Source organism: Conger conger, chromosome 15, assembly GCF_963514075.1.
Source record: "Conger conger chromosome 15, fConCon1.1, whole genome shotgun sequence".
NCBI lineage: Eukaryota > Metazoa > Chordata > Actinopteri > Anguilliformes > Congridae > Conger > Conger conger.
Window position 1 is genome coordinate 36,368,597 of NC_083774.1, and position 12,325 is coordinate 36,380,921.

Consider the following 12,325-nt stretch of genomic DNA (forward strand, 5'->3'; position numbering starts at 1 on the left):
GTGTCCTACATACCCTAGTGCTTGGTGAGATGTCCTACATACCCTAGTGCTTGGTGAGGTGTCCTACATACCCTAGTGCTTGGTGAGATGTCCTATATACCCCAGTGCTTGGTGAGGTGTCCTACATACCCTAGTGCTTGGTGAGGTGTCCTACATACCCCAGTGCTTGGTGAGGTGTCCTACATACCCCAGTACTTGGCGAGGTGTCCTACATACCCCAGTGCTTGGTGAGGTGTCCTACATACCCCAGTGCTTGGTGAGATGTGTGGTTGAAGGGGACGACGCTCTGCCACTGCCGGAGGCACCAGCCGGGGGCAGGGTACTGCCCGCTGATGGGGTCAGAGGTCATATGGGTGACGCAGTTGGTCCCTTCACACACAATGTCCTGCAGGGATGGACATGGCTCCGGTGCTAGCACACTGGTATGTGCCCTTACCTACCGAGAGAGACCAACCGCATGGGGGCAAATCTATGCATTCCAGGAGAACTGCCAAAACTTTATGCCTTTTTATGATGTCATCAAAATATAGCTGACCGTATACTGTATACTACCTCCAGCAAGGAGCCTATTGAGACACACAGGCAGTCAACTTCAACAAATGACACAACATGGCATTTTAAGTGCATTGCTGGTACATAATTAGAAGGTGAAAAGAGAAGGGAAGGGAGATATTTGCATGGGGCAGAGTTTGAGGATGTGTCCAACATTTCACTTTCATGGAAGAAAGAAAAGCGGAATACTTGAATTTCCATGTCATGGCTTTAGTGGAAGTGAGTCATGGCTTTAGTGGAAGAGAGTCATGGCTTTAGTGGAAGTGAGTCATGGCTTTAGTGGAAGAGAGTCATGGCTTTAGTGGAAGAGAGTCATGGCTTTAGTGGAAGTCAGTCATGGCTTTAGTGGAAGTCAGTCATGGCTTTAGTGTACTCTGCACAGCTCCTAGGGTTCGTTCCAATCTTCATGTCCTGTCCTTCCCTCCTTAGGACGCATGGAAGAGATACACATTCCAATCCGTTAATTTTTCTCCTCTTTTTCCCTTCCTTTTCTCCTTTTCTTGCCCCCTTACTCCACCCATCAGGAGAGGCAAGAGTTAACAGGCTAAGTGGTTGCATTTGTCAGGTGTGGATATGCATGGCTGTGGTGTCCAAAAGTCCTGCATAGCTGTGCAAAAAAACTAGTTCCTCAAGTCATGATTAAGCTATTATCTGTTGAATATTTTAACGAGCATGCGTGTATTTGCATGTGACCTGATGATATACAGTAAGATTCCTGCATTGGGCAGGTTATTTGTGTGAGGGTTAAAGAATCCATATTCTGCATTTATATAGCACTGTACAATTGATGCTTCCCATTCACACACACAGACACACACACGCACACACACACCAATGGTGATTTGCTGCCATAGAGGGCACCCACCAGCCACAGGTATAATGGTGGACTTGTATGGTGTAACGCTTAGCTATCAAGCTCCAATTAGAAGTAGCTGTTGTCAAGCTGTGCCAAGGTAGTGTCCATGTCCTTTTCTCTAGAGGATTGTCTAGCTACCTGCATCTCCTCCCCACCCCACACTGATGATCCAGTTGGGTGGAGTGGAGCAGGAACAAGCCCTTCCAGCACTTAAAGCTGAAGCAGGAGTTAAGGCAGCACTAGCTTCCACGATATCAAGTTTACACAACTGAAACTGATCTTTCGAGGGACTGGGAGTGAAATGAGGATGCGTGCCACTGTGTGAAAAGGATTGGAGGGGAACGGAACATTCTGTTTTATCGACACATACCCCACCCACTGGTCCTCAATGACTTCAAATTTAATAAAATCTTGTTTTCCAGAAAGTGGATGGAAAATTTTAATTTCTAATTGGTGTGAAAATGTACAAGCATTACAATTTTACGTTATTAATTGCTTATGAAGAATTTATTAAATTGAGGAATATTTTGATTTCAGCATGTCTTTAAACTCAGGCGCACAGCCTGGGGCAGATTAGGATTCGTCATAAAATGGAATGGAATGTTGTATGTGCACAGTACGGAATGTTGCCCGTGTAGTTTGCTGAACCTTCCAAATTCTCTCAGGGAATTTTTTTTGCAGACAATAGAGTCTTAGGAATAGAATATTTTTTTACAGATTATTTTTTATTTTATTTTATTATTATTCTTATGTCTTATACCAAGACTAAAACATTTGTTAAGACAGTCACGTTTTGCAGTGCAAAAATCTCAGTAACTGAGTGTGTGTCATCAGTCATTCTCCTTGTACTGGTGCTCTGAGTGACTACCATGTCCTGGCATGAACTGTGGACAGTATCGTTGGTATGTATCCAAACATTGTTACGAAAAAAGTAACAATGGGAAATCTGAGTGACTGCCATAGAAGCATGGACTGTAACTTTATGTTTGTCCGAACACTGTAATCGAAAAAGTGGTGATACATTAGGGGGCAGCCTGTAGCCTATTGTAGCCTGTAGCTACGATAGCCTCATGGTTAAGGTACATGACTGGGACCCAGAAAGGTTGGTGGTTAAATTGTAGCCACGATAACATCTGCACAGCTGTCGGGCCCTCAAGCATGGCCCTTAGCCCCTCGTTTCTCCTGCTTAGTCTAATCAACTGTAAGTCGATTTGTGTAACAGCATCAACTGAAAAACAAATTATTTTGCAAGCTTTAAGTTTGGCGGCACGGATGGTGCAGTGGGTAGCACTGCCGCCTCACAGCAAGGAGGTCCTGGGTTCGAATCCCCGTCGGCCGGGGCCTCTCTGTGCGGAGTTTGCATGTTCTCCCCGTGTCTGCGTGGGTTTCCTCTGGGTACTCCGGTTTCCTCCCACAGTCCAAAGACATGCAGGTTAGGCTGATTGGAGAGTCTAAATTGCCCATAGGTATGAGTGTATGAGTGTATGAGTGTATGAGTGTGTGAGTGAATGGTGTGTGTGCCCTGCGATGGACTGGTGACCTGTCCAGGGTGTATTCCTGCCTTTCGCCCAATGTATGCTGGGATAGGCTCCAGCCCCCCTGTGACCCTGTTCAGGATAAGCGGGTTAAGATAATAAGGATGGATGGAAGTTGTAAGTGTACCTCCTTCCCCATGATTAAAGGTTCCAGAGTCACCACCGCTCCCAGGAGCGATGCCTCGCAGGCGGGACCCCACGAGGCGAGCCCCAGGACCACCGCTGCGGCCCAGCACCACATCCAGCCGCGCGCCAGGACACGGAGACAACTGCAAAGCCTGCTGGGACACTGGAGGGAAGGGACAGAGTGTGAGATAACACGCTCACCAGCTCATATGCAAACGGCAGGGATGGGCTGTCAGGGAGGGTTTCTGCTGCCGTCACCCTGTCACCTGACATCACTCACGTCAGCATGTGAAAAATAGACACCGTCACAATCAACAGCACATATAAATACCAACACCTTTGCCCCTAGGTGAATGCCCTACCCAGTGCCTGTGGCGGACTTGTACACCAGCTCTTGAATGCAAATGTCTATTCAGCCAATCATGCAGCAGCAGCTCAGTGCATAAAAGCATTCAGACATGGCAGTAGGTTTAATTTATGAATATCTTTGAGTAATTTCTATATTAGTTTGCAGGGTGTTCCCCAATTAGTGGTAGTAATCCGGGGCCTCTGAGTAATTCTTACTGCTGGCATACTGGTGTCATTTTATTTAATCTGGCTGCAGCCCTTTTTTGAACAATGAATTCCATATTTCTGTTCCTTACAACTACAGCAGTTACATCACACATCATTATTTTCTGTTATGGTGTTTTGATTCCTTTTCAATTGTGTCTGTATCTGTCAATAAAATGTATTAAATTAATTTTTTACTTTTTTGTGTATGTTTTACAATTCCAACCTTGTCCAAGTGTCATTAAGTCTTGTAGAGGTCATGGTCAACATTAATATTCTAACTCTCAAAGGACTCAGCTCTCCTATAAAGATAAGAAAAATTCTTGAATATTTCAGATTTATAAAAATGCGCACCTGGAAATTCTTCAGAAAAGTCTATTTAAGATGGCGGATGTTAAAGGATTCCAAAACAAATTTCATCAGGTCATCTATTTTTCATCTGTGCAAAACAAATCTAATACTGGTTAAGAGGAAATTTAACGGGGGACATTTCGTTATACTGTACATCCATTTATATTAATCACTCAAAAATGTGTTTTTGCAATCTATGCTCCAAGCATCTTCACCCCCTCTTTATTTGATAGTATTAAATTGAGACTCTTAAAATTTATTTTTTTATTTATACACTTGTACAGGTATGTCAATTTTGGAGTGTGGTTTGAACTTCTGCTGGTCGTCCTCTCATTATGTCAAAAGTCAAAACGTTTCGACAAGACTGAAATATTATTTATCTGGCACGCACATAAAATATATTTTTTTGGTTCACCCTCAAAGTCACTCATACATTGAATACATTCTCCCTTGTTATCCTCCAATGTGTCTCCCAATCCTAAATATTACCCATGCTGCTTTCAGACCATTCTCTGGTTTTAATATCCTTAGATCATACTCCAACCCCGTTCGGCTGTAAGAGATGGCGTTCTTTACTGATATTCATTCCAATATTTCTGCTTTGTCATTCCATAATTTATTTTAATTGTTTATGATTCCAAAATGAATTGTTTTGAAAAAAAAAGAGAGGAAAAGATGGTGACAGACTGACTGAAGTTCACCAGTGAACAAGATAGCACCAGCAATGTGCTGTCACGGTTTCAGCTGTGACTTCACTCGCTATAAGCATGCATAAACACCATTACAATCACCAGCACAACAAAATACCAAAGGATTAGCTGATGCAAAGAGAGAGAACATATTTGCCTTTTGGGGAATGCCCTACCCAGTTTCTTAAACAGTGTTAGTGACACGTGTTAATGACACGTGTAAAGGCAAATATCTAATCAGCCAGTTATGTGGCAGCAACTCAATTCAATGCATGCACATGCAGAGGTTCAGTTGTTATTCAGACCAAACATCAGAATGGGGAAGAAATGTGATCTAAGTGACGTTGACCGTGGAATGACGTGCTAGACGTGGTGGTTTGAGTATCTCAGAAACTGCTGATCTCCTGGGATTTTCACACACACCAGTCTCACATAGAGAATGATGTGAAAAACAAAAAAACATCCAATGAGCAGCAAAACACCTTGCTAATGAGAGTGGTCAGAGGAGAAGGGCCAGACTGGTTCAAGGCGACAGTAACTCAAATAACCACACAACAGTGGTATGCAGAAGAGCATCTCTGAACACGCAACACACTGAAGTCGATGGGCTACGGCAGAAGAAGATCAATAAGTCTAAAAAGTCTAATAAAATGTAGTGTTGTCCTAAAGTGTAGTATATCCCTGCAAGGTACTAGTATTTATGCAACATAAACCTAGTATGTAACACTGCATGGAAAGCATTTAGAAAATAAAGAAACGAAATCCCAATTAACATACTTGGGCATCGATATACAAGCGTCTTTACATGGGCTGGTTCAACTATCAGAGGATATACAGAGAGATTGAACAAAATTTGACTGTTTGGGCCAGGGTGCCTGCTTCTATGCAAGCAAGACTCGCGATTGTGAAAATGAATGTTTGACAGCGTATTCATTTTCTAAACATGATGATTCCGCTGTCCACACCGGTGAGATACTGGGGTATAATTGACAAACTTCTCTGTTAATACATATGGAATGGTAAACATCCGAGGATACGCTTTATATTTTTACAGCGCTCCAAACACAACGGGGGACCGTCACTAGCTGACTTTAAGCTTTACCACCAGTCCTTTTAGTTGTGCCCACTTAGAGCATGGACGAACCAGACATCTCTCACCTCACAGAGAGGAATCGAGGAAGACATAGTTAATCCGTCCAGATTCCAAGATGTATTATTTTCTGGCTTATCCATTCAGAAATCCATGTTACTTTTTGGGCCAATTATTACACACACAATAGCAAATTTTAAACTAGTGGAAAAACGAATTGGTGGTAATTGGAAATGGCATCTTAACACACCATTATGGCAGAATAAAAACATCACCTCAGGTAATAAGCCATTTCAGTCAGCAAATGGTCAGCAAAAGGTATTGACACTTTTAAAAACATATTTAACTCAGATGGTAGGATTGCCTTTCAACAGCTCTGTCTTTAATCTGCCAGGGTCTTCATTTTTCTTTTATTTAAGATTACGTTCAGCTCTCCGGGCCTAAGGAGCCCCTTTGTATTCTTATGTGTCTGCTAATTGCCAATAAAGTAATTGTTCACAAAAATAAAGAAATAAATAAAGGTTACTGAACAGTAATACACAGTTTATTGTATTTTTGCCTTGTGTTTAAATTATCCTTAGAGTATCCGTACCTCATTGTTTAACTCCAAAGGAAAAATATCTTGCATTATATGTACTGCATTTCCGAATCGGTATTCAGGTTCAGGTGCACCCCTACAGTACATTGTGCTGATGTAAAACTGCTGTCATTCTGCTCCACTCATCTTGATCGTATTTGACAAGGAAGTAAAAAGACTACTCCTGGGCCTATTGACAGGACCCTTTTGTAAATCTGTTCTTTGGACTCAAAGGTAATTACAGGGTGACCAGATGTCCTGCTTTCTCCAGGACAGCCCATATTTCTGTCCCTTTTCATGTGTCTGGACTTATTCTTAAAAATCCCAAGTTTCAATTGGACCATTTCTCAGTGAGTTTTCTGACTAGGTTTTCTAGGTTTTAGGTTCATAATTGGATTATGTACACAATATAATGGACAATATACACTCAGTGAGCACTTTATTATGTATTTATTAGACTTATTCGTTAGACTTCTACTGCTGTAGCATTATTACATTATTGGCAGACGCTCTTATCCAGAGCGACGTACAGACTAAGCAGGAGACAATCCTTCCCTGGAGCAATGCAGGGTTAAGGGCCTTGCTCAAGGGCCCAACGGCTGTGCGATTCTTATTGTGGCTACAGTGGGATTAGAACCACCGACCTTTGCATGTCCCAGTCATTTACCTTAACCGCTACACTGTAGCCTGTCCACTTAGAGTTATAATATGTTGTGTCTTCAGAGATGCTCTTCTGCATACCACTGTTATAATGTCTATGTGTTACTGTCACCTTCCTGTCAGCTTTGACCAGTCTGGCCATTCTCCTCTGACGTCTGTCATTAACAAGGCGTTTCTGTCCACAGAACTGCTGCTCACTGGATTAAATTTTTTTTCAAACTTTAGAGTCTAGTGTATGTAAAAATTCCAGGAGATCAGCAGTTTCTGAGATACTCAAACCACCCTGTCTGGCACCAACAATCATTCCACGGTCAAATACATTTTTTCCACATTCTGATGGTTGAACATTAGCTGAAGCTCCTGACCTGCAGCTCCTACTGTATGCATTGCAATGCTGCCACACAATTGGCTGATTAGATAATCACACAAATAAATAGGTATAATAACGTTCCTAATAATGTGCTGCTAGACACCTTTTTAGTTAAAAAGAAAAATACATGAACATCCAAATAGATCAAAATAGACTGCTGAGCAAACAAAACAAAAAAATGTACTGTAATTCAAATGGTTACAGTGCTGTGAAAAAGTATGTATTTGCCCCAACCTGATTTCCTCTATTATTGTGTATTTGCCACATGGAATGGTTTCAGATCTTTAGACAAAATATAAAATTAGACAAAGGGAACCTGATTAAACACAAAACATGTTTTTTAAATGATTATTTCATTTATTTAACCCTCCCATTATGTTAAGATTTAATTTTTTTTAGGGTCAGAATAACACTGCACGACACATTTGTATGCAAAGTTGGTACAGCATTTTGCATAGCAGTATGTTTATTGCATTTATACTCCCACCAAATTAGAAAATGTAAAAAATCATACAGTATCAATATAAAAAATGGTTAACTGATTTTTAAGAGATGTAAAACACTGAATGTGGTCAAATTGACCCCAAACATAATAATTTAAATAATTGAAAAAGTTAAACACCAATATCATGCATGTGCAAAAAATACTTGCCCCCTTAAACTTAACTGTTTGCAGAAATTTTAGCAGCGCAACTGCAATCTGAAAATTTGATATCAGCCTTTCACATCGCTGAGGGAGGATTCTGGCCCACTCTTCTTTGCAGAACTGCTTTAACTCAGACAAATTGCTTTGTGTTCCAACATTTCAGGTCACAGCATCTCTATTAAGTTAATATCAGGACTTTCACAAGGGCACTCCAAAACATATATTTTCAGCTATTTAGATATGAACTTGCATTTGCGTCTTGGATCATTGTCTTAGTGACTGCTGCATAACCCAATTATGCTTCAGTTTTAGTTCAATGACAGATGAACTAAATTCATTTTCTAGTACAGACCAAAATTCATGGTTTCTTTGATAATGGCAAGTCCAGAGGCAGCAAGACACAGCATTTCACAGTAAAAGCATCATGCCAACCACATGGTGATGGCATCCTCACACTGCCATTTGGATGGTATGATGCACTTACAGTGAAAATCTGTTTTGCCCTTATCTCTTCTAGAATTTCTTTGGAAGTGAGATGAAAGTTCAATCACAGAGAGGACGGTAATGCATTGCTCTATCAACCAATCAGCATTTGTATGTAGATCTTGCATTAGAATATGCGCAAAGGTTGCATGTTTAACTTAACCGTAACAATTACGATTCAGGTTTGCTTTCCCCCACGTACAGATTCGCTGTAACAGACATGTAAACCAGGGGTGCCCAAAATATTTACATACGAGTGTATGCAAGGATCCTAAAGTATCCTTCTACTCCAGTTAATGTGTCCACTCTGCCCTAGGCTCTAATAAATTATCCCAATTCAGTCCTTGTGGATTATCTAACTACCAGTTTTTCTCAAGGGTTTTGGGTGAATGTTCTTACCCCTATAATCAAAACCTCCAGTCAGCACTAGCTGACCATGACATAGTTAAAGGTCTAATACAAAAATAAATAAATAAATAAATAAATAAAGGCTATACGATGTTCCTTCGTCCTAAACCAGGGGTGCACAGCACGGGCTTATCTGCTTCAGGATTGTATGTCAACTTCTGCTCTTAACTATTTAATTAGCAAAATAATGTCTTGATCAGATAAGTGTATCCTAAAGATACAAAGTTACTGTGCTCAAGTACAGGAGTGAACCAACATCATTTCTAGAGCTGTTGAAAAAAGAAATAATGGTAATTGGTTGGAACAAAAACCAGCTCGCAGACCAGCCCTCCAGGAGTGGCGTTGTGCCCCCCTGTTCTAAAACAATGGGGGGCCCACTCGCAAATACTCGGGAAAGAAGAGACTTGTTTTTGACATGTCTTTTATAGCATGTAAATAGCACGATTCCCCTCAAACCGTTTTCATTATACTACACTACAGTCCACAACGCCATTCAGCTAAATAAACTTGCAGGTCATGGAGCCTGGCTTGCTAAAGCCAACATAACTGAAGTGATGCTTTCAAAATCAACCCCATCCATGCCTCTGAATTTTCGCTGGGGTTCTCTTTTGCAGTTAGACTCACTTTTAGATACAGGAGTGGTCCCCAAATATTTAGGCATTTGGCAGAAGCACTAATTTGCCCATTTGGCCGAGCATCAGATTTGTTCTATACCTATTAGACGATTTCCTTTTGAGTAATTTCCTGCCAACCATACAAGCCCTGTGACAGAATGTGCTAGAAGCCCACATTAGAAAATCCCCCTGTCCGACAAGACCAGCTACTTCCACTGAGTTTCTGGGTGTCGGCTGAATCCAATCAATTACATTTTGTTAATTGTTTGTTTGAATAACGAAGGGAGCAATCACTTTTCACATGGATGATATGGCTGGTTTGTATATATTTTCATGAAATAATAAAAAATAAAAAAAATGTTTTATATATACTCAAGGCTCCCTTTAAACTTTGATTACACTTTACACTTTATTACACTGCTGGGTTGAAAAACAGAACTCACCTTGGGTTGATCGGACCCAACAGCTGGGTTAGATGGTTTTAACCCAGACTGTTGGGTTGATCATTTGACCCATATATTGAGTTAAAATAACTACGTTGCTGGGTTAAATGAATGATTATTATTATTATTATTATTATTATTATTATTATTATTATTAATAATAATTATTCTTATTGTTTTTATGTTTAATTTTTTAAGTGAAGCACATATGCAAACACATACAAAAGGAGCTAAGAGCAGCATTGCTTGTGAATGCATTTTAATGAAACCGGCAGTAAAAAAAAATAAAAGAATCCCTTGACAAGCCTCATTGGCTGTTGTTCAGGACTTGAGTACTTTAGCTAACGTGAGTATACAATAATACTTTTCAGTAACGTTTAGCTAACGCACATTCACCTCATTATCCCCGCAGCTGACAGCGCTTGACGGGCAGGCACACTCTGGCACACGACAGTCCTCTGGCTACTCGAGTGAGGTTACCTCATGTAACACTCAAAACACCACAGGAGCGAGGCTGAACTGAAGTATGAGCCAAACATTTCTAAACTGTCTGTACAGTTACTTTGGTTACTTCAGGTTTCGTTTTCATTTTCAAGTAATTCGAGTAATATGTAGACTCTGACTCACTGAAATAATACATTATAAATAACGTGTTAACATTATTAGGTAAAGACTGAAATGATAGATATTCTATTAATGTACCATGAAAGCCACTTAGTCCATCTCTGGTTGTTCTGTTGTAACTTTAGAGTATTGTTTGTTGAAGCTGCCTAGCTCGAGGCACCAGGCCGGAAGAATGACCCAGCAGCTGGGTTCCGGACAACCCAGCCATAGAGTAAGGTGAATTTGTGGAAAAATCAACACAAAGTTACCCAGCGAACAAACTCAAACATCCCAGAATTATCATCCCAGAATTATAACCCAGCATGTCAACCCAGCAATATGTTTACAGAAACAACCCAGTATTTTTTAGTGTACACTTTCTATAAATATCTGAAACCATACACTGTGATAAATGCTGCAATAGAAGAAATCAGGTAGTTGGCAAATACTTTCACAGCAGTGTGGACCTGATTGTCAATGACTAAATATGAATTTATCTTATTTAACAATATAATATCAATTGACCTTTAATGATAGAAGGATATCACATTTTGTGGCAACTGATCTATTTACTGTATATGAGATTTACTGCAATGACTTAGGCTGTGCATGAACACACCAATGCTAATACATGATCACATACAACAAGACTAGGCTAACAAATGATCACACACATGACTAATACAGGATCACACACAACATGGGTAACACAAGATCACATAAAACATGACTAACACAAGATCACACACACAACATGGCTAACACAGGCTCACACAACATTGCTAATGAATGAATAGCTATAAATATACATGACTACACACAGGGAGGCTGAATCTCCCACTTAACATGACTGCTGTAAAAACATAAAAAGTATCAAGCCATTACACTGTAGAAATCAAAATGTGAGATGGTGTTGAAAAAATACAGGGAAAAAACAGGGAAGCAATATCCACACACAAATAGGGCACAAAGCAATGATGTCATACTGCAGATATAGATAAATATCACATTCTCTACCTCAGTTTTTTTCTTCAGTGACATAAAAAACCCACCTGATCTGATGATTATGGCTGTTTCTCTCCTCTTACGGTCCACCTGTTGCTCTTCACGGTATTTCTGTCTGCTCCTCGGATATGTACAGTCTACCTGTTTGAGCTTTTTTTCTCCTCTGGTTAATTTTTGCTTTCGGAAGAAAGCAGAGGGGAGGAGAGTGGAGTTCCGCCACATTTGAAGTTTCCCAGAAGGAAGAAAAACTGGTTCAACTAGTAGTAATTACTTTAGTTAGATCTGTAGGGTGGTTTACAGCATTAAGTTAATCCAGCCTCCCAGAAGAATGCTAATAATGTTCGCAGTGCCAGCCAGGAGCCAGCAGGAGGCAGTAGACAGTACAAGTGCTGTACAATTTATGCTTCTTATTCACCCATTTAAACACTCCGATTGCTGCCATGCAAGGCACCAACAAGCTCGTCAGGAGCATTTGTGGGTAAGGTGTCTTGCTCAAGGACACTTCGACACCCTGGGCAAGATCAACCAGGCAGCCCTCCGACTGCCAGATGACTGCTCGTACCTCCTGAGCCAATGTCACCTCATACTATAATGTACATATACTACTATAGGGTCACCACATACTGTACTAATTTGGGATAATGAATTGTAGTGTTGTTAAACAACTACAGTGGGGTCCAAAAGTCTGAGACCACTAGTGAAAATGTTTTTGGTAATTTTTGAAAACATTTTTCATTACAAATGATATTATCAGCATAACAATTT

At 40.5% G+C, this 12,325-nt stretch overlaps 1 protein-coding gene across 1 annotated transcript in view; it reads right to left on the reverse strand.

The window, feature by feature from the left end:
- LOC133111749 (uncharacterized) overlaps positions 1 to 11,744 on the reverse strand; it is a 28,188-nt gene extending 16,444 nt beyond the window's left edge. The window contains exons 1-3 of the mRNA XM_061222319.1: positions 11,608 to 11,744; positions 3,071 to 3,232; positions 246 to 436 (exon numbers count right to left, since the gene is read on the reverse strand). Coding sequence (XP_061078303.1) covers positions 246 to 436; positions 3,071 to 3,184 — 305 coding nt within the window. The 5' untranslated portion in view covers positions 3,185 to 3,232; positions 11,608 to 11,744. The remainder of the gene's footprint in view (positions 1 to 245; positions 437 to 3,070; positions 3,233 to 11,607) is intronic.
- Positions 11,745 to 12,325: the final 581 nt, after the last annotated feature.